Source organism: Schistocerca americana, chromosome 3 (genome assembly GCF_021461395.2).
Source record: "Schistocerca americana isolate TAMUIC-IGC-003095 chromosome 3, iqSchAmer2.1, whole genome shotgun sequence".
Taxonomy (NCBI): Eukaryota; Metazoa; Arthropoda; class Insecta; order Orthoptera; family Acrididae; genus Schistocerca; species Schistocerca americana.
This window is the reverse complement of record NC_060121.1, coordinates 453705894-453731737: the sequence shown is the minus strand read 5'-3', so window position 1 is coordinate 453731737 and position 25844 is coordinate 453705894. Positions and strand designations below refer to the sequence as shown.

At 45.1% G+C, this 25844-nt stretch overlaps 1 protein-coding gene across 1 annotated transcript in view; it reads left to right on the top strand.

Annotated features, from left to right (window-relative positions):
* Positions 1–25218, top strand: part of LOC124605821 (vacuolar protein-sorting-associated protein 36) — a 44378-nt gene extending 19160 nt beyond the window's left edge. The window contains exons 6-7 of the mRNA XM_047137739.1: positions 6417–6632; positions 24981–25218. Of these exons, the coding sequence (XP_046993695.1) occupies positions 6417–6632; positions 24981–25154 (390 nt within the window). The 3' untranslated portion in view covers positions 25155–25218. The remainder of the gene's footprint in view (positions 1–6416; positions 6633–24980) is intronic.
* The last annotated feature ends 626 nt before the right edge of the window (positions 25219–25844 follow it).

Below are 25844 nucleotides of genomic sequence, written 5' to 3'. Positions count from 1 at the left end.
AACTTTTGTATAAAATTCTTACACCTTTTACAATAAACGTACCTTTTATTGTACTCATCTTCACTGGATGCTATGTACGAGCTAACACATTATCATAACATAGCTAGATAGTATCTCCCTCTTTGTTTTTTGTAGCAAGTTATATGTGCAATCAGTTAAAAATAAGTAATAATAGATGTACAGTGTCCTGCTATAGTGCCCAGACAGCTGATCAAAATTCAATTCCAGAAATTATATGTAATAACTTGTCATTACTTTAGAATTTCTTTGATTTACTCTCAATTCATTAGAAAGTTTATTCAATTCAACAGATCCTATAATTATTCATCACTTTCATCTGGGCGTTTTATCACTGATATCATTTCACTGTATTGAACTGTAATGCCACTCATGAACTTTCTTTAATTTTTTATGAGTTGGTTGAACACGGTGATTGAAGGTCCTCAACTGTAGCAATTATTTGTGAAACAAATACTACTTTTAAACACCACTTGAAAACATACAGTAATTGCAATTGGTGATGTGATGTCAGTTGTTTCGAAACTTTCTTTTAATCGTGGCTTTGCTTCATTGATGTAACGATTGAACAGTACCAGATAAAAGCTGCATCCATGTTGTACACCCTGTTTAATCCAAGCACTTTGTTCTTCGTGTTCTATTCATGTTGTTCCATCCTAGGTCTTTACATGTTGTTTCTTAAGTCTTGCTCCCATTATTAAGTGCAACATTAGAATTACATCACAGGTGTCTTCCCAAAGTCAGTCTGATTGTCATCATAACACATACTAAGCTTGCTTTTCCATTATTCTGTGTTTTATTCTTGTCAGTAACTAGTATGCATGAGCTGTTTAAGCTGATTTTGTTATAAATCTAGCATTGATTTGCACTTTCCATCCTAGGGTTTGTGTGGATTATATTTTTCTGGAAGTGTAATGGTATGTTGCCAGTCTCACATATCCTACAACCCGACTTAAATGGTTATTTGACTGCCACTTCCCCCAATAAGTGTAGAAATTCCAAAGGAATGTTATCTATACTTTCTGCCTTATTTGACTGCAAGTCTTCCAAAGCTCTGTTAAACTGCTTTTAATGCTGGGTCCCCTACATCTTCTAAATTGACTCCCATTTCTTTGTCTATTATGTCATTAGACACTTCCTCTTTTTTGTAGAGGACTTCAGAGTACTCTTTCCACCTATCTGCCTCTTTTCTGTTTTTGACAATGGAATTCCTTTTGCATTCTTAATGTTAATGTTTTTCCTTTTTGTTTCACCAAAGGTTGCTTTGTCTTTTCTATATCTTGAATCTGTATGTCAAATGACCATTACTTTTTAATTTCTTCACATTTTCATGCAGCCATTTTGTTTTAGATCCTCCAGGAAATCAAAGAGCTGTTGCTACTCTTTGAGTTGACTGTGAATAGTGGGTTTAGTGGCTCTGTGCAGGGGAGGTAGCCATCAGGAAGAACTCAGGATGCCTCACCCATACACCTTACCAAGAGGTTTGAGATGCTAGCAGTGTGAAACTGAAACTGACTAAGTGTAACATGCTTCACCTTTTGTGGGAGGGAGGGAGGAGCTGTGTCTTGTTAGGGGGAAAGATGAGCAAAAGAGTAACTATCTGTGAATCACAGATATTGTGAACATAGGCAAATAATGGGACTCGTTACAGAAATGGCAGCAAGGGCTGAGAAGGGTCACCTTGTGCTCTCAATATGTATCAAGAACAGACTGTTCTAGCACCCATTTAGGGAACAGGTGACAACCAGATACTGATTGCGGCGCGTCATAGTACAGATAATAGCTGTTTTATTGGTTTAGGAATCATACTTCACTCATTCCAGTGACTAGTAGGCAGTTAAAAAGGCAAACCTTGCTCGCTGCATATAATGAAGCTCACAGTCAGCAGCCCTGTGCTCAGAACTGATCATGATACCCTGGTTCTGAGTTGAATGGAAGGTTTGGACCAGAGACTTCAAATTTAGTGTCACAAACAGGGCTGTGATGTTCTAGACGTAGACTTACATCCTAGGGTTCATAACTGTAGAGAAAATCCAATGGAGAGCAGCACGCTTCATTACAGGATCATTTAGTAATCGCGAAAGCGTTACGGAGATGATAGATAAACTCCAGTGGAAGACTCTGCAAGAGAGACACTCAGTAGCGCAGTACGGGCTTTTGTTGAAGTTTCGAGAACATACCTTCACCAAGGAGCCAAGCAGTATATTGCTCTCTCCTACGTATATCTCGCGAAGAGACCATGAGGATAAAATCAGAGAGATTAGAGCCAACACGGAGGCATACCGACAATCTTTCTTTCCATGAGCAGTACGAGACTGGAATAGAAGGGAGAACCGATAGAGGTACTCAAAGTACCCTCCGCCACACACCATCAGGTGGCTTGCAGAGTATGAATTTAGATATAGATGTAGGGTCCCTCTAAATGACACGAGGGTGCTCTACAGAGAGACTGGTAGTGTGTGTGGGATGCACACAAGGTTTTTCTTTTTAACTGAAGCATGTGCTACAAAGTCTCAGAGTTTTAAGCACTCATAAAAAGCAGTGGACCTCACATAATACTAATTACAGAAAGCTGTCTAAAATCCAAAATTGACATCAGTGGAATTTTTGGGGTAAATCTAAGTGTATATTGAAAGGATAGGTTAATGGAAAATGGAGATGGCATTTTCGTCACAGCAGACAGGAAATTCATCTCCGTGTGAGTTGGTGGGAAAGACTCAGCATGAATTCCTAATTGGGTCCTTTTATCAACTGCCAAACTCACTCCTTGATGAAGAAAATCATCCAGCAGTCAATTGGGATAATTACAGCTTCAACACCGTAGGGCAGTTTTCTGGCAGAGTAGCTATTATGAAAAAGAAATTTGTCATGCATTCCAGCAGAATGGGTCAAACTGATGGTTGGCACACTGGACAATGGTTCAAACCTGTGTCTGGTCGTACTGATTTAGATTTTCTGTGATGTTCCTAAAACACTTCAGGCAAATCTCGGAATGGTTCATTTGAAAGGGCACAGAAAATTTCCTTTCCCATCCTTCCCTAACCTGAGTTTGTGCTCCAAATTTAATTATCTCATTTTAGGTGGTATGCTACACATTAATCTCCTCCTCGTCGTCCAACTAAGGGAACAAAATGAAGAAGTAGAGCCCCCACTCTCACAGCTTCCTTGCTGTACTTTGGTAGTATTTCCTCAAGTAATGTAAGATTACTCAACAGACACAACATTAGATGCCTTTTTTTTCCCCCCAATGAAACTGAGGCATTTGTTAAGCCTTTTTAAAGTGTGTTTTGCCTTCAGGAAACAAGGTGTATAAGAAACTCCTTGTGAGTGTGGAATGACCCATAGTGACCAGACATCTTGTACAGTGATGTGATGTGATGTGATGAATGCATGCCAGTCATACACATCTGAGCCAGCTGGATACATCTGCAATAGCAGAACATGCCCATAGTACAGAACACCACATTGTCTATGAGAAGACAGAGTTTTTCTCCTCTTTCATTTTTCTAGGCCGGTGTGACAGAGGAGGACTCTAAATTCCAATAAAGTACAGCCTGCACTTGCTGCCATTAGTTAACAGAGGGAGAGCAAAAAAAAAAAAAAAAAAAAAAAAAAGAGAGAGAGAGAGAGAGAGAGAGAGAGAGAGTTTCCAATGTCAATTTCACCTCACCACAGTGGAAGATCCACCTAGCTACTACCAATTTTGGTTTGGCTCCTGCCCTCAGCAACACTTCACAGCCCCAGGAATGTGGCACAGTGGCGACCACTTCTGCTCGGCTTCTGATAGAGAAGCTCTGATGGCATTGCCATCCTTGTGCAAAATACTCAGTCGCATGTGTGCAACTGTCAAACACCACCTCCATAACAGACAACTATCAAAGTGAGGACCCCAGCAGCTGTCAGTGGTAGACAGCCCTCGCTGCTTGGTGATTTGAACAGTTACGTTGAGGAAATATTGTGGGATTTAAAAAACATGTTCTGGCAGCATACCTGGGTGTCACATATTGTACATATCCTCCAGGAAAGCCTGAAGACTCACAAATTTTTCATCTTCAGAATTGCTTTTCTTATAGATTACCAGTCTGTATTTTACACCATCTGTACTTCAGCTACTGTTCGTTATTTTGCTGCCCAAATAGCAAAACTCATGTGATACTTTTAATGCTGCATTTCCTAATTTAATTCTCTCAGCATCACTTAATTTAATTCATCATGCATTCCAGCAAAAAGGAGTTCAAATGAGGGAACAACATTATGACACAGACACACCATTTTCACAGTATTTTTGCTACACTTTGCATGTCCTCAGGTTTTACTTTACTTTTTTTGCCCTGTCTCCCTACTTTCTGAACTACAGCTTCCTTTTTATATCTTTGACTTGTGTAATTGCAGTCTAGTTTCTCTACAAGTTATAAATAACCTTTCACTCCCTGTATTTTATCCCTGTATTTTATCCCTCTTACTGTCCGAATTTCAAAGAGTGTATTCCAGTCAATGTTGTCAAAAGCTTTCTCTAAATCTACAAATGCTACAAACAAATGTGTTCCTTTTTTTATTCTGTCTTCTGAGATGCATCACAGGGTCAGTATTGCTTTGCATGCTCTTATATTTCTCAGAAACCCAAACTGATTTCTCCCCAGTTCAGCTTCTACCATTCTTTTCATTCTTCTGCAAGTAAGTCATGTCAGTATTTTGCAGCACTGAATTGTTAAACTTGTGTTTTGATAATATTCACTGGCCTTCTTAAGAATAGGAACTGTGACATTCTTCTTGAAGTTAGAGCCTTTCTCTCCTACAGACCAGGTGAAATGGTTCTGTCATACATAGTATGTTCAGCCAAGGGTCTCAGTAATTGTGAGGGCACATTACATACTCAAATTTCCTTATTTCCACTTAGATATTTCACTGCTGTCAATTTCTTCATGCAGTACCATATCTCCCATTTCACGTTCATTTATTTGCTCTTCTCTTTCCTCTGTACAGCCCTTATTTACTCCTTCCACCTTTGGTTAGTACTGCTACCTTAGCTCATAATATTCGTACTGGTGATTTTCTCTTCTCTAAAAGTTTCCCTACTATTCATGTGGATGGCATCTAACTTCCTCATAGTTTTGAGTATGCGCACTTGCACTTGTTTACAAGCAAATGGTAGGGAGTGAAGTAAGTAAATGCTAGTCATGTGGTCACAACAGCATGGGAGTAGCACCAACTGTGAAATAGAGTAGGGTCAGTTTTGACAGTGATGCCATCTAATAAATCATGTAAGTGTGTTGTGTAACAAACTATTCAACGTAATTTTAGCTAAATAATTTAGCATGGCATCTCAAAATTTTGTCTGTACTTCTTGTTTTAAATGGGAGTATCTCAGTTCACAGTTTTCAAATCAAAATCTCACTTTATCTTTATGGCACAATAGGGGAATTTATGTGCAGTATTTTCCAAGCTTTCACTGAAGCTCTGATCATTATGTTGCAATCTTAGGCCTCTCTCTTTCTGTTTTCTTGATATATTTTCAGCAGTTGAAAACAAACTAGAGTTAACTTCATTACGGGACATATTTATGGCAGTTCAACTATCTGGAATTTATTGAGCTACAAAAGCTCAGTTTCAGGTTTACACTCTTACATGTACAGTGATTGAGTGAGAAGTTAACATCACCACTTAATCTGTAGGTTATTTACAGTCTTAATTTTTTAAGTTGTGTACAGTTTATCTTAGATTTAAAACCCTCATTTCTTTTATTCTGCTGCTGTTCAAACTTGGAGATACTGTTACATTGTCTTCAATACAATATTAACAAACCACATGACACTTGAAAATTCAAAACCATTTCATTTAAAGAAAACCAGAAAATGGTGTCAAAATCACCATACATGGCTTTCCTTGGAGCACAAGATGAATTTCTCTCTGTGGAACTATTTAATTACTAATAAAGTTTTGTATAATTTTTCTTGAGTGTAAGGTAGATCAGTTGACGGGTTTGCTATTAACTGCTGAATTTCTTTCCAAGAAATAGAGAGATAAAGAGGAAGTGAAGATGCAACACTCAGCATATGGGCAGCTAGGGAAAAAGTGAAGATCATAGATCGAAGAATCATTTTTACATTTTGTGCACTAGTATGAAAGCAGTGAAGCAAAGTGTTACCAAGAATAGATACAGCAACTTGTTTTAATTGCTAAATCACTTTGACTATTGAAGAGGTCGAAAAGAAATTTGTGCAGTGCCCTACTCGCTGTGATTAGTTTGCATTCACATGAAAATGAATTAGATGGAGTACTGCTTTAATGTTTGTTGCCCTAGTTTAATCTGGTTCTTCGGTATGATTTTGGGTATCAAATTATTTGTAACCACAATGTACTATTGTGTCTTCATTACTGTGTTAATTATTTTGTTGTAGGAAGTTGGAGGGATGATGTCACTAGCAGATGTATACTGCCGAGTAAATCGTGCTAGAGGCCTAGAGCTTTTGTCTCCTGAAGATCTCATGCATGCTTGCAATATGTTGGAAAAATTAAATCTACCGATCAGACTGCGCGCATTTGACAGTGGTGTGAAAGTGTTGCAGCTTCAGTCACATAATGATGAAAGTGTTGTTGAGAGGACTCTCAGTGAGGTTTGTGTCACATTTCAACTATGTTTCTATTGAAATTATCAGTACAGATGTACGTATTGCACTGTTAAGTACTGCATGTGATTTATCCACTTGCAAAGCCTGTTGTGTCACCTTTATTCTTAAAAACAATGAAAGAAAGAAACGACTGTCATGTTAAGCTCATAATGATGTACATACTGAAAGTGTAGGAAGTGTCCAGATTCCATTTCCTTCGCACAAATACACTGGAGCTGCTGCAGAACATATCATGGTCCTTGCTAGAAATGAGGTACACAACTTGCTATGTCATGCAGTAATAAAACAGTTTAACGGAGTGATTTTTATAAAATTTGTTTTGCTCGAGATTTATGAACATTTTGCTTAAACTCTATATTTTCATTGCATATCCAGAAATTCAGTGGCAGTTGGTAGAATTCATGTCTTGAACTTGGCAGTCTAGTTCCATGTTATTGCATCAGTGATGGGAAGAACTGAGAACTCCAGTGAATCAAGAATTCTTTTGTTGAGAAGCAAACTGACACAATTAAGCATCTGAGAGTTGAGATATTTTAGAAGTACAGCCTAGCTGCCAGATACACTGTATGACTCAGCCACACTGCTGGGTATTCTTGTAAGGTTCTCAGTTCTTGGGCTTATTTTTAGCATGCTTGTGTCATCAGAAGTTGTTTTAAAAATAATTTAATCCTCTATATTTTTGTAATAGTTTCTGGAATTGATAGAACAAAACGTAGCAAAATTATCTGGATTGTATTAATGCAAATAAAGATATGTATGACACACTATTGCCAGCCGGGGTAGCCGAGCGATTCTAGGCACTACAGTCTGGAACCGCGCGACCGCTGTGGTCGCAGGTTCGAATCCTGCCTCAGGCATGGGTGTGTGTGTGATGTCAGGTTAGTTACGTTTAAGTAGTTCTACATTCTAGGGGACTGATGACTCAGAAGTTAAGTCCTATAGTGCTCAGAGCCATTTGAACCATTTGCACAATATTTTTGATTTAAATTCACCTTTCAATGCAATGTGTTTTGTATAACAAGTGAAAGTAATTGCCTGAATTCAAGCAGTAAGAGGCAGCTGGAAACAAGTATACAACAAAGAATGTTTACAAGAATGAACAACTACTTTTTTCATTCTGGTCACAAGTGCTGCAGTGTGAAGTGGAAACTTGTTATCAGAAGCGGTGTTCCATATACTCAGCATCAATTCTTGAGATCACATTGGAATTGAGAACTTAAGTTTTCTGATTTTCTAGTATTATACTGCATTTATATGCAAATTATCCCTTAACAATGTTGATTTGTAGGAAAGTTCTGGTAGAATATAAATAGTTTGTGAGTAAGGGAGGCCACTCACTGAAAAGAAGCAGTGAGCTATTGAGCTATTGACAAGCACACACAAAAAGAAAGCAAAAAAACCCTTGATAACTTTTGAAGTAATACCTTTTTTGGGTGGGCCCACACACACACACGCGCACACACACACGCGACCCTACATAGCACCAGCTGGACACGCAGTGCCAAGTGAATGACTAGAGGTTGAGGCCAGATCATGCTGGTAATGGGAGTGGAGGATGTGTTGTAAGGATAACTCCCACCTGCATGGTTCAACTGATGATAAAGGGAACGATCCAAATGGCCTGAGTTGTGAAGCAGTAATTGAAATTGAGTATGTTATGCTCAGCTTCCTGTTGTACCACCGGGTGACCAACTGTGTTCTTGGCAACAGTTTGTGACCAGCTGTGTTCTTGGCAACAGTTTTGCAGTGGCCATTCATCCTGATGGAATGTTGGTTGGTAGTCACACTGGGTGGGTGGGTGGATTTAGTAGGTCTTGCAACTGGGTCTTCAACAGGGATATGACCCCTGAAGTGTGGGTGGTACCAGGATGGACTGGGATGTTGTGGAGGTTGCGTGGGTGACAGAACATACTTTAGGAGGGGTGGGAAGGATCCTTGGTAGGATGTCCCTCATTTGTGGGCCTGACGATAGATAATTGAAATCCTGACAAAGGATGTGGTTCAGTTCCAGTTCAGGGTGATATTGGGCAAAAGGCGGTGGGGGGGAGTGCTCCTTTGTAGCTGATTCTTTTCTTGAGGGTGGTGGAAGGATTGCGGGTATGTGAGGATGTGGCATGGGAAATCTGTGTGTTGGACTAGATTTAGGGTGTAGTGCCTTTCTGTCAAGGCCATTGTAGGACTCGTCATACTGAGCAAGAGAGTTCTCACGTCACTGCAGATACATTGTCTGCACATGGCCCAGCTGTAGGGGAGGGATTTTTTGATGTGGAAGGGGATAGCACCTATTGAAATGCGGGTGCTGGTGGCTAGTGAATTTAATGTAGACGGAGATGTGGATGGAGCCATCAGAGAGGTGGAAGTCGATGTCCAGGAAGGTGACCTCCTATGAAAGCAGGCCTGACACATACCAAATCTGCTGCAAACACTGCAAAGCATTTTATGTCAGTATGACAACCAACCAAATGTCCGCCAGGATGAATGGCCACCGCCAAACTGTTGCCAAAAACAAAGTTGATCAACCATTGGCACAACGTACACCTAAGCATAATGTGCTAAATTTCAGTGACTGCTTCACAACCTGTGCCATCTGGAACTTTGTCTGACCACCACATTCTCTGAACTATGCAGATGTGATCTCATGCCATCTTGATGTGTGCAAGTAGAGTAAGTAACAAAAAGTTAAGTAATTACAATGTTTTTACTTTTTGGAAGGACATTTAAAGATTCCAGGTGAAAAGACAAAATGTGTGGTTAACTATAGTTTGAGAGTATGTCAAAGAAAGGTCCATAATACATTGTTTCGATGCTATACCACAGGCTGACAAACACAGACATGGTATACTTTTATTCTGTCAAGTCCATTTCCGATGACTAAAACAAAAATAAAATGGATAATGGAATGTGTTGCTTGTTTTGCCAAAAAATGCATTGCCTCAGTCCACAAAATAAGATTTTTATTAAAGATACATACAGCTGCAAAATTAGCTATGCACCTTAAACTATTGTAAATTTGGTGTGTCCAGTAGGTCTTCATTCTATAACTTGACAGTGAAAATTTATATTATTTTGAAATTTTCTGGTAAGATGAAAGCTACATTTTATGCTCTTCTGAAAAAGCAACATCTTATCATTTCATCTTAAAAAACTGACAGCTTTTTATGGTTCCTGAATCTTTCACTTATTTGGACATGAGTTCTGCCAGTGGACCGTTCATTGTAACAGTATGTCTTGCTGTCACTGAATTTTTGTAAATACGCATTACAATATGTACAGTACATGATGATATAATCCTTTTATTTTTAACAAAGGAAAATTCTTTTGGAAAAACTAATAATAATTCTGAAAGCTAGGATAGTGTATTTATGAGGACATGCTGAAAAGTAATGCCTCCAATTTTTTACATGAAAACTCTGAAAGCTTTTTAAATAAAACAAATGCTGTTAACATTCTGCATATTTATTCTTCATGTCTAAATATTTGCAGCCCTAGAGAGCTCCAAGTTGTAACATGTAACTTGGTCATCTATGATGTAACCAAGTTGCTGCATGAGACAGGATGCTGTAATTAAGTTTCACATTCAAGAAGTTCGTTCACACATGGAGCACCCTGGCCTTCAGCATGACAATGCCAGACCATACATGAGCACTGTGACATCTGCAACAATTCAGTACCTTACATTCACCGTCAGCCATTATCCTCCATATAGTCCTGACTTGGTACTACCTGATTTTATCTGTTTTCAAAGCTTAAATAACACTTTTGAAGACTTAACTTTCATAGTGATGAAGCGGTGCAAGCTGAGATGAGGTTGTAACTCTGTCAACAAAGTCAGACATTCTACAGTGACGGTATCAACAAATAGGTCTCTCATTGGGAGAAATTTGTTTGTCACTGGGTGACCATGTTGAGGAATAAGTATGTAGAAATGATGAATAAAGATGTAGACAAATAAAATTCTCATGAGTTTCCAGCTACAACAAATGGTTTAAAATCCATGAGCTTTTGGCTGAGTACTCCTCAGCCATTATCAAGTGGTCTTTTTGGTTGCTGTGACCGTCCTTATATAGTCACATTGCCTTCTGTGACATCACTACTGCTCACTCCAGTGTTTTTATTGCACACTCACTGTGCCTGCTTCAACCTTCCAATGGCCGGGTCCCACACCGTGCTTAGCTGCGTGCCCCCATCTTTACTGAACATGTTGTCACAAATCTTTATGCAGTTGCTTCTTTTGTTATACAATCCCAGAAACTATTAGTCCTTGTAATAACAGATTCCTTATTGAATGCAAATACTTTGTCTGTTTTCTAGAGCATGCTCTGCTACCACTGATTCCTTGGATTATCGAACATGAAAGCATCTCTTGTGTTCTACAGGGCACTGTTCAATAGTATACATAGCTTCTCCTACATAATGGTATTTTATATTCTCCTAGTATTCTGAGGCCTACATCATCTTTCACAGGCCTCATGAGTTGCTAAATTTCTGATAGAGCCCTGAAGAACAAATCAGTTTTATGCCTCTTTAGGAGTAGCTAATTTTTCCTGTTAGTGAGCCACAGATTGCCAGAAACCCAAGCTTCTTCAAGTCCTCCGTGGGGTCCTTCCGTTTGCCTGTTTCCAGAAAGATGGCTTTTTGAAATCTGGCAGTTGTTGTAACCATTTTCCTTTAATACTTTCCATAAGTGGCCTAGTTCCTTAGACAGGAATTCTGCATCTGAGACAGCTTCTGCTTGACGCACCAAGGTGCATGGCCCCCAGGGGCTCAGCATTCCTTTGCTGGGTATGGGCTTGGCGACCTCGGGGTTCCTGAGCTGGGGACTGGTAAGCGCCGCCCGTCCCCTGTCACCGTAACCTCTGAGCATACTTCAGCGACCACCGTGCGGCGCGGCGGTGGAACGTTGTGTGTCTCAGGGAATGGGGATCTTGGCTTGACCGCCCGGATCGTGAGGATGGAATAAACCTCTATTAAAAACCCCTCAATCTCAAGGTGTTCTGCGCGCTGATGAGGTGCATGGCTGTTGAGGTGGAACAGTCGATAGCGGGCAACCTCTGGGGAACCTGCCGCACCTCAGTTGTATAAGGCTTACCTAGGCACGCGGGGCTCTGTCTAGGTGGACTTCTAGTTCCCTAGCTGCTCGTGGGACCGCGATGGATCCTTCGAAATCCTCTTTTCTTCCTCCCAGTGGAAAGGGTGGGCCGCTGGAAGGTTCTAACACCCAGTCTCTTAAGAGGGCCCGTGCAGTCAGTCCCCCTGACTCCGGCGCTTCTTTAACAAGTCCAGTCTTAGGTAACAGAATGCATTCTGGTAATCCGAATGTGTTTCTCATTGTGAAACGGAAGGAGGGTAGTTTTGAGAAGGTTTCGCCCTTCTATATACAACAGGGTCTGGAGGGCATCTGTGGCTCCTTAAAATCAGTGAAGCGTTTGCGTAATGGGACCTTGCTCGTGGAAACTTCCACTTCCAAGCAAGCCACTAACCTGCAAGCTGCTAAATGCCTTGGGGAGTATGCCATAGACACTGAACTGCACAGCACCTTGAATTATAGCAAAGGTGCGGTGACGTGCCGGGATCTAGTTGATATTCCCAAGGAAGAACTGCAACGTGAGTGGGCTCTAGAAGGTATCGTTGACGTCCAACACATCATGAAGAGGGTTGATGGCACTCTTGTCAAATCCGACTCCTTTATTCTAACCTTCAGTAGCACAAAACTTCCTAAACATGTTAAAGCTGGCTTCGTTTGCCTTAGTGTGAGGCCTTATTTCCCGGCCCCGATGCGCTGTTTCAAATGCCAGCGTTTTGGGCATACCACCCTCGGCTGTAAAGGCGAAGCAACTTGTGGAAACTGTGGTCAGGCTGCTCATGAAGTAGTTGGTTGCTCGTCTCCAGCTAAATGTATTAATTGCTCTGGGAACCACCCTGTTTGGAGTCGGGACTGCCGCATATTTTTAGAGGAACGCAAAGTCCAGGAAATAAAAACGACCGAGCGTATCCCCTATGGTGAGGCCAAGAAGATTTATAAGTCGATGCAACCTCCCACATTTGCTACATCTTTTGCATCCCTGGTACAGAAGCCTACTCCAAAAGTCGATACCTCGACGCAGACTGAGGTGGTGAGTGTTGGCACTAACACCTGCAGCTGTCAGTGCACTTGCACCGCAGCCGGTGTTTCAGAGCCAGTAGCCCCTACTCGAATGGCAGACAAAGGTACAGTGGCGACCTTGGTCCGGCCCCTCGCGCCTCCAACAGCTGAGGTTGTCCCCAAGCCCAGTGCGCCAATTACCACTCCCACATCAGCTCCCTCAAAGTCCACCAAACCACAGAAAGCTACTGTACTGCAGCAACAGCGGGTCAAATCCCGTGGTAAACCATCTGACCATGCGGATGTTGTTTTACGCGAGGCTTCATCTGACTCTTCCCCAGAGTTGATGGAATACGATGCATGTGTGGGGCACTCATCTCGTCCCACGCCTGCCCCTCCACCTGCTGCGGTCTCCCCGCCCCGTCGGAGAGACAGGATGAAGGTGCTACCCCCAACATAGATGGCTCCCATAGTCCAGTGGAACTTGCAAGGGTTCAGGACGCATGTGGAGGAACTTCGTCTACTTTCTCAGGGTAGACCACTGTGTCTCTGTCTCCAGGAGACGTATTTCCATCCATCGTACTCCCCTGAGATACGAGGCTATACACTCCACAAAAAGGACGACCTGCATGGAGAGAGAGCTAGAGGAGGCGTAGGTATTTTCGTCAGGACAGACTACCTCTCCTCGCCTCTCTCACTTACGACGACTCTACAGGCTGTCGCTGTGTCCGTGCACGTGCGTCATCCATTGACTGTATGTTCACTTTACTTGCCCCCACATGATGCTCTTGATGAAGCGGCCCTCACCAACCTTCTTACACAGCTCCCCCAGCCATTCATTATTTGTGGTGATTTTAATGCCCACAATGTGCTTTGGGGCTCTGCAATTACCTGCCCCAGGGGTAGAGCAATTGAGCGGCTTCTCCTGTCATCCTGTGCCTACTTGCTCAATGGAGGACAGAGTACTCATTTCTGCACGGCGACTGGGTCGTTCTCTGCCATTGATCTCTCGCTTTGCTCTCCAGCTCTTGCCGCCAGTGCTCACTGGGAAGTGGTCACTGACTTGCACGGCAGTGATCATTTCCCCATCTGGATTCACCTGCCAGATGGTGTGCGCCCCGAACGGAGACCACCACAATGGGTGCTCAGTGGCGCTGACTGGAAACTTTATAGCCAGTTGGCCCAATTCGAACATTGTGCAAATGTTGAGATGTGGGTGGATCATATTACCCACACGGTCCACCACGCCGCTGCAGCATCCATTCCACAGTCCACAGGCCACCGGAAAAGGCCAATTGTGCCTTGGTGGAGTGCCGACTGCCGCTCCGCAATCAGGACCAGGCGTGCGGCTCTGCGTCGGTTCAAGTGTCGGCCGACTGCTGAGAATCTTGCAGCCTTTCGGGTGGCGAGGGCAAGATGTCGCCGCATTATTCGTGAGAGCAAGAAGAGGTCGTGGCAAACGTTCCTGAACACCATTAATCGTTCCACCAAAAGTTCCATTGTGTGGGAGACCATCCGGCGAATTTCTGGCAGAGGAGGGAGGTACTCCATTGCTGCTGTAATGACTAACGGCACTCTCCACACAAATCCGCGAGACATTGCCCAGACTTTGGCAGCGTATTTTGCCACAGTTACTGCAACAACCAGTCAGGATCCAGGTTTCCAGCACCATAGAGCGGTTGCTGAGAGATGTAATCTGAACTTCCAGTCCACCTCTCCTGAAGTGTACAACTGTCCATTCTCTATGTGGGAGCTGGATTCTGCATTGTCTGGAGCTCGTGACACATCCCCTGGTCACGACAGGATCCATTACAGTGTGCTATGGCACCTCACAATGCGCAACAGAGAACTCCTCCTCGCACTTTTTAATGACATTTGGGCGTCGGGTCACTTTCCTGACGCGTGGCGTGAGGCAGTTTTAATCCCTTTTTTAAAACTTGGGAAAGACCGCACGAGCCCAAGTAGCTACCGTAGTATTGCCCTCACTAGTTGCATAGGGAAGACCTTCGAGCGGATGGTCAACCACCGCCTTGTCTGGATGTTAGAATCCCGGCAACTCCTTAGTCGCTTTCAGTGTGGGTTCAGGAGGTTTCGTTCCACCTTCGATAACCTTTCCCTCCTGGAGGCGGCTATACAACAAGCTTTCCTACGCCGTCATCACCTTCTAGGTGTATTTTTCGACATCGAGAAGGCCTACGATACCGCTTGGAGGCGTCTCATCCTGGCGCAGCTTCATGAATGGGGTTTTCGTGGTTGTCTTCCTCTTTTTATTCAGTCTTTCCTCTCGCCACGATATTTTAGATACCGAATTGGTGACGTCCTGTCTGATCGCTTTGAGCAGGAGAATGGTGTCCCTCAGGGTAGCGTTTTAAGTGTGACTCTGTTTGCCATCGCTATTAATAGCATTACGTCCATAGTGAAACGTCCTGTCCAGAGTTCTTTGTTTGTGGATGATTTCTCTTTGTTCTGCTCTTCTTCAAGTCTTGCCACGACAACTCGTCAGTTGCAACTTACGATTAGGCATTTGGATGACTGGGCGCAGAAGAGTGGATTTAAGTTTTCCACCGAGAAGTCTGTCTGTGTTCTTTTTAACCGTTCTCGTTCGATTTTAACCTTTCCTGAGTTGCGCTTGAGGGACACTATTCTTACTTTTAAAGACACGGTGAGATTTCTGGGTCTCCTTTTTGACTCGAGGCTGACGTGGTTACCTCATCTTAAAGACCTGAAACGGCGGTCGCTTCAGGCTTTAAGTATTTTAAAATGTCTTAGCCACAGTACATGGGGAGCTGACAGGACTTGTCTGCTCCAGTTTTACAGGGCGTTTGTGCGATCTCGGCTCGATTATGGGTGCACGGTGTATGGGTCTGCGAGGCCTACTTACTTAAAGATGTTGGACGTTGTGCACCATGAAGGGCTTCGGTTGGCCACTGGGGCATTCCGAACTAGCCCCATACCAAGCCTCTGTGCAGAGGCAGGTGAACCGCCACTTCATATGCGGCGATGGTTACTTACGGTACGCCAGGCGTATAAAACTTTGTCCACACCCTACACACCTGCATACCATACCGTTGCTCAGCCTCCTCTGGCACGGTTATTTCATAACCGGCAACGTGCGATGCAGCCCTATGGGATTCGCGCACAGGATTGCCTCTCTGCGATGTCTGTGGCTGGTCTTCGTGTTTTACGTCGCGGTTGGAGCAGATCTCCACCTTGGCTCCTCCGGCATCCCAAACTTATTTTAGATTTGACTCGTTTTAAGAAAGATGGCACACCAGATTTTATGTTCCAATCTCTGTTTTTTAACATTTTAGATGTGCATCACGGTTTCACTGTTGTTTATACTGATGACTCGAAACAGGAGGCTTTCCTTGGCTGTTCTGTGGTGTTCCCTGATCGTGTCACCCGGATTCGCCTCCCTGCTGAATATACCGTTTTCGCAGCGGAGCTCCACGCAATCCTGAAGGCACTGGAGCAGATGCATCGTGTTCGGGGCGATCGATTTCTTCTCTGCTCCGATTCTCTTAGTGCCTTACAATCGCTGCAGAGCCTATACCCGACTGAGGAGATGGTCCAGTTGATACATGACCAACTGTACTTGCTCCAACAGCGGGGTAAAGAGGTATCCTTCTGCTGGGTGCCTGGTCATGTCGGCATATGGGGCAATGAACAGGCTGATCGGGCTGCCAAGGAGGCCTGCAGAGAGCAGGATGTGGTCCAGTGTCATATCCCCTTGCAGTCAGTCATCGCTGCACTCCACAGGAAGTGCATGGAGTTGTGGGAGGACGAATGGCTGGCGGTGACGGCCAATAAACTGCGGTCGGTAAAGTCAACCACTCGGCCGTGGCGTTCCTCCTGCCGGTTGCTCAGGCGGGAAGAGGTGGCCCTCACACGTCTGCGGATTGGGCACTGTCCTGTGACGCATAGCTATTTATTACGGCGGGAGGATCCTCCGTTTTGTGACGCTTTTGGTGTGCATATCTCTGTCCGGCACATTTTAACCGACTGCATTTTATACCGTGATGCAAGGGCAGAAGCACAAGTTGATGGGGATCTGCCTTGTGTTTTAGCTGACGATGAGACGTGTGTGTCTAGGGTTTTTAAGTTTTGTGATGTGTCTGGACTCTGGCCTAAACTTTTAGGCTGGAGGTTTTAGTGTAGTGCAGAGTGGCTGACTCCTCCCTTTTTTCCTTGTGGTCAGCCAGTCACTTCCATCTGCTACATTGTTATAGCTCTCTCTACCATTTTCTTCCTGTGTTGTCCATTTTTTACTGCTGACGCCCTGCTTCATCCCACGCTTCGGTGTGGGTGAGCACATATTTTTCAATGGTTTTTCCCCGTGTTTTATGTTCCGTTTTCTGTAACTGTTCTGAGTGTTTTTCTTGACACCCGTCTCACTATGATACCCCCCCCCCTGCGGGTCCGGGGATTAGAATAGGCCCGCGGTATTCCTGCCTGTCGTAAGAGGCGACTAAAAGGAGTCCATCCCCCTCACGGGGGTAGTTCGCGCCTGCGTCCGGTGACGGACGGTTCCACGACCTATCATCGTGGTCCTTTTGGTTTTTTCACTTCTCGTTTCTTCCTTCCTTTTGTTGGTTCCTTTCTTTGCTCTTCTCCACCTCACTGTCTTCCTTACTCTTTCCCTTGCCTTCTCCTTGCCTTCTCATTGCCTTTTTCTCCTTGCCTTCTCATTGCCTTCTTCTCCTTGCCTTCTTATTGCCTTCTTCCCCTTGCTTTCTCATTGCCTTCTTCTCCTTGCCTTCTCTGGTCTCCGCCTCGGCGTTTGAGACAGTCTGTCCTCTTTCTCCCTCTCTCTCTTCTTTTTCCTCTTCTTCCTTCCTCCCTGTGCGTGTCTGAAGGCCGACCCACGCGTTCGCACGCGTAGCCGGTGACGGGGTAACGCGTAAGTCCCCGCCCTGGGTAGACATGTAAGGCACGCGCGTACCCCCTGGTAAAGGCCAGGCCCGGGGAGGGGTGATTGCCTGAGCTGATACCTTCTGACCATGCCGATTGGTCCCTCCGTCTGTTTCTCGGGAGGTGTGACCTGAGGTGTAAACATTCACCTAAGGCGGGAGTGCCCTCTGAGAGGGTCCCCACAAGGAAGGAGCGCGCCATCGGAGACGCTGGCAATCATGGGGGATTCCTCCGCAATGGATTCTACTCCATCTCTTTCGACTTCGACCCAAAAACGGAAACGTGACCAGCCAACAGTGACAAAAGTACTACCGCCTGCCCCACAGTTCCTCGTAGTTTCTCGAACTGAGGACGGAAAGGATTTTTCCTCTGTCAACCCTTTCGTTATTCAGAAGGGCGTAGATGCCATAGCCGGATCTGTCAAATCCTGTACCAGGTTGCGTAACGGCACCTTATTACTAGAAACTGAGAATGCCTTTCAGGCACAAAAACTGCTTCGGGCCACCCTCCTGTACACGTTCCCTGTCCGGGTGGAGGCCCACCGAACTTTGAATTCGTCTCGTGGTGTGGTCTATACTGGCTCCCTCGACGGATTGACTGACGAGGAGCTTCAATCATTCCTCGCTGAGCAGGGCGTGACGGCTGTCCATAGGGTCATGAAAAAGGTCAACAATGACCTTGTACTGACCCGGACAATTTTCTTGACCTTCGATAGTGTTAAGCTGCCATCGCGCATCAAGGCGGGCTACGAGGTTATTTCTGTTCGCCCCTATATCCCGACACCTACGTGCTGCTACCAGTGTCAGCGTTTCAATCACACTCGACAGTCTTGTTCCAATGCGGCTAAATGTGTCACCTGTGGCAGGGATGCCCATGAGGGTGACTGTCCACCTCCGTCTCCTCGTTGTGTGAACTGTCAGGGTGACCATGCAGCATCCTCCCGCGACTGTCCTGTCTATAAGGAAGAACGCTGTATCCAGGAAATTCGGGTCAAAGAGAAAGTGTCCACCTCGGCTGCTCGCAAGCTATTGGCTAGTAGGAAGCCCACGCTGCTCCCAGCGGGGAAATACAGTACTGTCCTCGCCTCTCTTCGGACTACCCGGGAGGTAGCAACCCAGACATGCGATCTGACCTTCAGCACCATGGTCGTCCGTTCGGCCAGTGCTAAGATCGCGCGGTCGACGTCTCCTCTTCCTCCCATCACCCCACAGACACGAGCACCTTCTTCAGCTTCTGCTAAGACGAAGACACCGAAGTCAGATGCACGGGCCTTCAAGAAGGAACCATCCCGTGCAGACTTCCTCCGTACCTCGACCTCACAGCCTTCGACCGGTACTTCCACTACACGTCCTTCCAAAAAGGCGCATAGGAAGCACAGTTCTCCTTCCCCGCCACGGCGCATTTCTTCTCTTGCGCCACCCAGCGGCTGCCGCCCCAGGCCGTCATCCGTTTCGCCTGGCCGCACCGCTGGTCGCCGTACATCTGGCCGTTCACTGGCGGAGGAAGCTCCCCCTCCCGGCCATCCTCCCGAGATGGCCGATGACCCTATAGACCCAATGGATGATGACTGTCCGCCTACTGATAGCGGCGGCAGTGCTCGCTCGAAGCCAGGCCCTAAGCGGCCTTCGAGGTGACCACTTCTCTCATCTTTCTTTTCTTACGATGGCACTTATTCACTGGAATATTCGCAGCATTCGCTCCAACCGAGAGGACTTGAAGTTGCTGCTCCGCTTGCACCGTCCGCTTGTCGTAGCCCTCCAGGAAACGAAGCTACGCCCATGCGATCAAATTGCCTTGGCACACTACACCTCTGTGCGTTTTGACCTACCCCCTGTGGTAGGTATCCCAGCTCATGGAGGGGTTATGTTGCTGGTCCGGGATGATATTTACTACGATCCCATCACGTTGCACACCGGCCTGCAGGCAGTTGCCATCCGCATTACTCTCCCCACTTTTACGTTTTCCTTTTGTACCGTTTACACTCCATCGTCATCTGCCGTTACCAGGGCAGACGTGATGCAACTTATTGCTCAGCTACCTGCACCATTTTTGTTAACTGGAGACTTCAATGCCCACCATCCCCTTTGGGGCTCTCCAGCATCCTGCCCGAGGGGCTCCTTGTTAGCAGACCTTTTCAACCAGCTCGATCTTGTCTGCCTCAATACTGGTGCCCCTACTTTTCTTTCGGACACATCTCACACCTATTCCCATTTAGACCTCTCTATATGTACTCCCCAACTTGCACGCCGGTTTGAGTGGTATGCACTTTCTGATACATATTCGAGCGACCACTTCCCGTGTGTTATCCATCTCCTGCAGCATACCCCCTCTCCGTGCTTCTCTAATTGGACCATCTCCAAGGCAGACTGGGGGCTCTTCTCTTCCAGGGCGACCTTTCAGGATCAAACCTTTACAAGCTGCGATCGTCAGGTCGCACACCTCACGGAAGTCATTCTCGCTGCTGCTGAATATTCCATCCCTCACCCTCCTTCTTCTCCACGTCGCGTACCGGTCCCCTGGTGGACCGCAGCATGTAGAGACGCTTTACGTGCCCGTCGACGTGCTTTACGCACTTTTAAACGCCACCCTACAGTGGCGAATTGTATCAATTATAAACGATTACGTGCTCAGTGTCGTCGTATTATCAAAGAAAGCAAGAAAGCCAGCTGGGCTGCTTTCACAAGCACCTTCAACAGTTTTACTCCTTCTTCTGTTGTCTGGGGTAGCCTGCGCCGGCTATCTGGCACTAAGGTCCACTCACCAGTTTCTGGCTTGAAGGTCGCGAATGACGTCCTTGTGGCCCCTGAGGCTGTCTCCAATGCCTTCGGCCGCTTTTTCGCAGAGGTTTCGAGCTCCGCTCATTACCACCCTGCCTTCCTCCCCCGCAAACAGGCAGAGGAGGCTAGGCCACTTAACTTCCGCTCCTCGAATTGTGAAAGTTATAATGCCCCATTCACCATGCGGGAACTCGAAAACGCACTTGGCCGATCACGGTCCTCTGCTCCAGGGCCAGATTCTATTCATATTCAGATGCTGAAGAACCTTTCTCCTGCGGGTAAAGGTTTTCTTCTTCGTACATACAATCGCATCTGGATTGAGGGACATGTTCCCGCATGCTGGCGCGAGTCTATTGTTGTCCCGATTCCTAAGCCGGGGAAGGACAAGCACTTGCCTTCCAGTTATCGACCTATCTCGCTTACCAGCTGTGTCTGTAAAGTGATGGAGCGAATGGTTAACTCTCGATTGGTTTGGCTGCTCGAGTCTCGACGCCTACTTACCAATGTACAATGTGGATTTCGTAGGCGCCGCTCTGCTGTTGACCATCTGGTTACCTTGTCGACCTTCATTATGAATAACTTCTTGCGGAAGCGCCCGACCGCGGCTGTGTTCTTTGATTTGGAGAAGGCTTACGACACCTGTTGGAAGGCGGGCATCCTCCGCACCATGCATACATGGGGCCTTCGCGGTCGCCTCCCTCTTTTTATTCGTTCCTTTTTAATGGATCGACAGTTCAGGGTACGTGTGGGTTCTGTCCTGTCCGACACCTTTCGCCAGGAGAATGGGGTGCCACAGGGCTCAGTTTTGAGCGTCGCTCTTTTCGCCATCGCGATCAATCCAATAATGGATTGCCTCCCAGCTGATGTATCAGGCTCCCTTTTCGTGGACGATTTTACCATCTATTGCAGCGCGCAGTGTACACGTGTCCTGGAGCGCTGTCTTCAGCGTTCTCTTGACCGTCTTTACTCGTGGAGTGTCGCCAATGGCTTCCGTTTTTCTGCCGAGAAGACGGTCTGTATTAACTTCTGGCGATACAAAGAGTTTCTCCCACCGTCCTTAAGACTCGGTCCCGTTGCTCTCCCAATCGTGGAGACAACCAAATTTTTAGGCCTTACATTTGACAGGAAACTTAGCTGGTCTCCACATGTGTCATATTTGGCCGCCCGTTGTACCCGTTCTTTAAATGTCCTCCGTGTTCTCAGTGGTCTGTCGTGGGGAGCGGATCGAACCGTCCTACTTCGTCTATATCGGTCGATCGTCCGCTCCAAGCTGGATTATGGGAGCTTCGTATACTCCTCTGCACGGCCATCCATCTTACGCCGCCTCAACTCCATACAACATCGGGGTTTACGACTTGCGATCGGAGCATTTTATACCAGTCCCGTAGAGAGTCTTCATGCTGACGCTGGCGAATTGCCACTCACCTACCGGCGCGATATACTGCTTTGTCGGTATGCCTGTCGGCTACTGTCAATGCCCGACCATCCGTCTTATCGTTCCTTTTTTGACGACTCTCTTGACCGTCAATACGGGTTGTATGTCTCTGCCCTGCTACCCCCTGGCGTTCGCTTTCGTCGCCTCCTTCAACACCTTACTTTTTCCCTCCCTGCAACCTTTCGAGTGGGCGAGAGCCGCACGCCACCTTGGCTCCAGGCTCAGGTCCGCGTTCACCTTGACCTCAGCTCGCTCCCAAAAGAGGTCACTCCCAGTTCGGTCTACCACTCCCGTTTTTTGGAACTTCGTTCGAAGTTCATCGACATGACTTTCATTTATACAGATGGCTCTAAGACCAATGACGGGGTCGGGTGTTCCTTTATTGTCGAGGCACAAAGTTTCAAATACCGGCTCCATGGCCATTGTTCGGTCTTCACAGCTGAGCTCTTTGCCCTCTACCAGGCTGTTCTTTACATCTGCCGCCACCGACATTCTGCTTATGTCATCTGCTCAGATTCCCTGAGCGCCATCCAGAGCCTCAGTGATCCGTACCCGGTTCACCCCTTCGTACACCGGATCCAACGCTCTCTTCAGCAGCTGGTGGACGTCGGTTCTCCAGTTAGCTTTATGTGGGTTCCTGGCCATGTCGGTATCCCTGGGAACGAAGCTGCAGATGCCGCGGCCAAGGCTGCGGTCCTCCAGCCTCGGACAGCTTCTTGTTGTGTCCCTTCGTCCGATTTTAGCAGGGTGATTTGTCGGCGCATCTTATCTCTGTGGCAAGCCGATTGGGCTGCACTTACCGACAACAAGCTTCGGGCCTTAAAACCTCTTCCCGTGGCTTGGACGTCCTCCTCACGCCCTTCTCGGCGGGAGGAGGTCGTTTTAGCCCGATTAAGAATTGGACACTGCCGGTTCAGCCATCGCCATCTGCTGACGGCTGCGCCGGCGCCGTTCTGCCCATGTGGGCACTTGCTGACGGTTAGACACATTTTAATGTCCTGTCCAGATCTTAACACACTGCGCCTCGATCTTAACCTGCCAAATACTTTCGATGCCATTTTAGCGGATGACCCACGAGCAGCTGCTCGTGTTCTTCGTTTTATCAATTTGACAAACCTCGCTAAGGACATTTGATGATGCTGTTTTTTAATCCTATGCCTGTCAGTCTGTCTTTTATCGTGTTTTCCCTTTTAGTTGTTGTGGTCAACTTGTGCCTCGCGGTGCATTCTTAGAGTAGTCAGGGCGCTAATGACCATTGAAGTTGTGCGCCCTAAAACCACAAAAAAAAAAAAAAAAAAAAAAAAAAAAAAATCACTATGATATTGAACGGGCGCTGAAGACCTTGCTGTCGTGCGCCCCCAAAACCCCTCTACTACTACTACTACTACTACTACTACTACTACAACTACAAGGTGCATGTTTTGACCATGGATAATGATAACTTTTTGGGTGCGTGTGTCAGTCTGTGTGGGTGGGGTTCTGGTAAACACCCATTTTCCTTACGGCAGATGAGGATGTCTAGGAATGGCAAGGCACCATCTGTCTTTACCTCCAAAGTGAACTTGATGTAGTCATGGATACTGTTGATGTGATGCAATAATCATCCCGCTTTTCATGATCCTGAGACCAGACAATGAACATGTCATCAAACTAATGATAAAAACAACTAGGCTTTGCAAGAGCCGTGTCCAGGGCAATGTCCTCAAAGTACTTCATAAGCAGGTTGGCTATAACTGGAGCTCATTGGTTCCCCATTGAGATGCCATCTGTCTGGTTAAAATATTCTCCATCATACAAAAAAAAAAATACAGTGACGTCAGAGTGTGCTTAAATAATCCTCAACAATGTAGTCAAACTTCATGAAGCTCATGATGGAGGTAGAGACAGGTGGTGCCTTGCCGTTCCTTGATGTCCTTATCTGCCATAAGGAAAATTGTGCCTCAGCAACAGTGTTTACCAGGTCTCCATCCACACGGACCGATATCTGCACACTAAAAGCTATCACCATCTGTTGCAAAAATGTTTGGTTCTGAGGGCTTTGGTGCATCAAGCAGAAGCCATCTCAGATGCTGAAAACCTTCTGAAAGAAGTGAGCCACTTACAGAAAATATGAAAAGAAAACTGCTAAAACACCCTCCAGATTTCACAAGCCAGCTTTCCGGAAACATGTAAGGAAGAGGACACCGAGGAGGAGGAGGAGGAGTTGCCATTTTGTGGCTTGGAAACAGGGAAGGTTGGCCAGCTCCTAAAGAGGCATAAAATCAATTTGGCCCTCAGAGATACATAAAAAATTCAGCAACTCATGAGGCCTATGAAAGATGATGTAAGCCTCACATCATCAGGAGTGTATAAAATACTGTGCGAGTGTGGACAGCTTTATATCAGGCAGGCTATGCGAACTATTGAACTGCACTATGTAGAACATGATAGATGCTTTCACCTTTCACAGCCTGAGAAATCTCTGGTAGCAGAAAACAGACACAGTATCGCATTCAATGAGAGATCTGTCTATTATGTGGACTAATAGTTTCTGGGATAGCATAGTAAAAGAAGCAACTGAGATACAGATTTTTTACAACACCCCCAATAAAGGCAGTGGCCTGCAGTTAAGCACAGTTTGGGATGCGGCTATCAGAAGGTTGAAGCAGGCATGGGGGGCATGCAAAGAAAACATTACATTATATGGCACTGGAGCAAGCACTAGTGATCTCACAGAAGGCAGAGCAATTATATAAGTATGGTAGCTGCAACTAAAGGACAGTCACCACTTGACAATGGCCAAGGTGTACTCAGCTGAAAGCTCAGGGATTTTAAACTATTTGAGGCAGCTGTAAGCTCCAGAATTTTATCAGTACACACTGCTGCAAAATTGTGCAAAGACATAGAACATTCATAACGTTTGTTTATTTAAAAAGCTTTAAAGATTTTCACATAATAAATTGGTGGTATTACTTTTCAGCATACCCTCATACTTTAATATTTGTCTCTTGGCAGTACTGATACTTCTCCTGAAGATACATGATGGCCATTGACTGTGTCATAACGTTATAATTTTATGCTATTTTTTTATTTGTGTGTATTGCTGTTGCAATATGGAAATAATGTACTGTTGCTATTTTTCATTACAGTTGGAAGCTCAAGGTTCTCTTACATCAGAAGAATTAGCTCAAACATTGGGAATATCTGTCTTGTTAGCTAGGGAGCGACTGCTCACCACTGAGAAATATGGGAAAGCATGTAGAGATGAGAGCATAGAAGGCCTGCGGTTTTACCCAAACCTTTTCCTTCAGCGTGATACATAATCCAATTATGTAATTTTGGAACTGGAAGTTGCTGTTCAATAAAGTTTTTTGTTTATTATTGTTATTTCTTGAAGTCTCAGAAATTGTGCTGTATATTCCTCTCATAGTTGTTCTCATCTACCAGCAATAACATAATAAGGCAAGAATTATATTGTGGACTTTTCCACGATTTTGAAAATGTTGCAATTTCAAACATATTGTATATTATGACTTGATGTGGATAAGAGATATACATAATAGGAATTTTATACAGGTAAAGTAATTCAGGCTGTGCTATTTATACTTTAAAGAAAGAAAGAAAGAAAAATTACAACTCTCAAGTGAGAAACTTTTACGTAAATCACATTGATGATTCAGAATTTTGAAAATTAAACAATAGGACATACATTACTTTCAATTTATGAAATATTGAAACAGTATTTGTTATTAAACAAACTGTGTGACCAAAACTCAAAAATCTGCCTCGTTACTAATGTCAATACCTTTTGCTTCTATTACATTAAGTGATCTCTTCAGAGACGAGTTGTCACTCATTTCTACTAGACTTAAGAGAGAATTAATTTCTATTCTTTTTGGTGCACTGTAAATAGTATTTTAAGACATTTATTATGCTCCAGGTCAGGGCTTTGAGCAAATAAATCTTCCAAATCCACCTAATTTTTTTCAGCCCATGACTCAATGGTCTCTGCT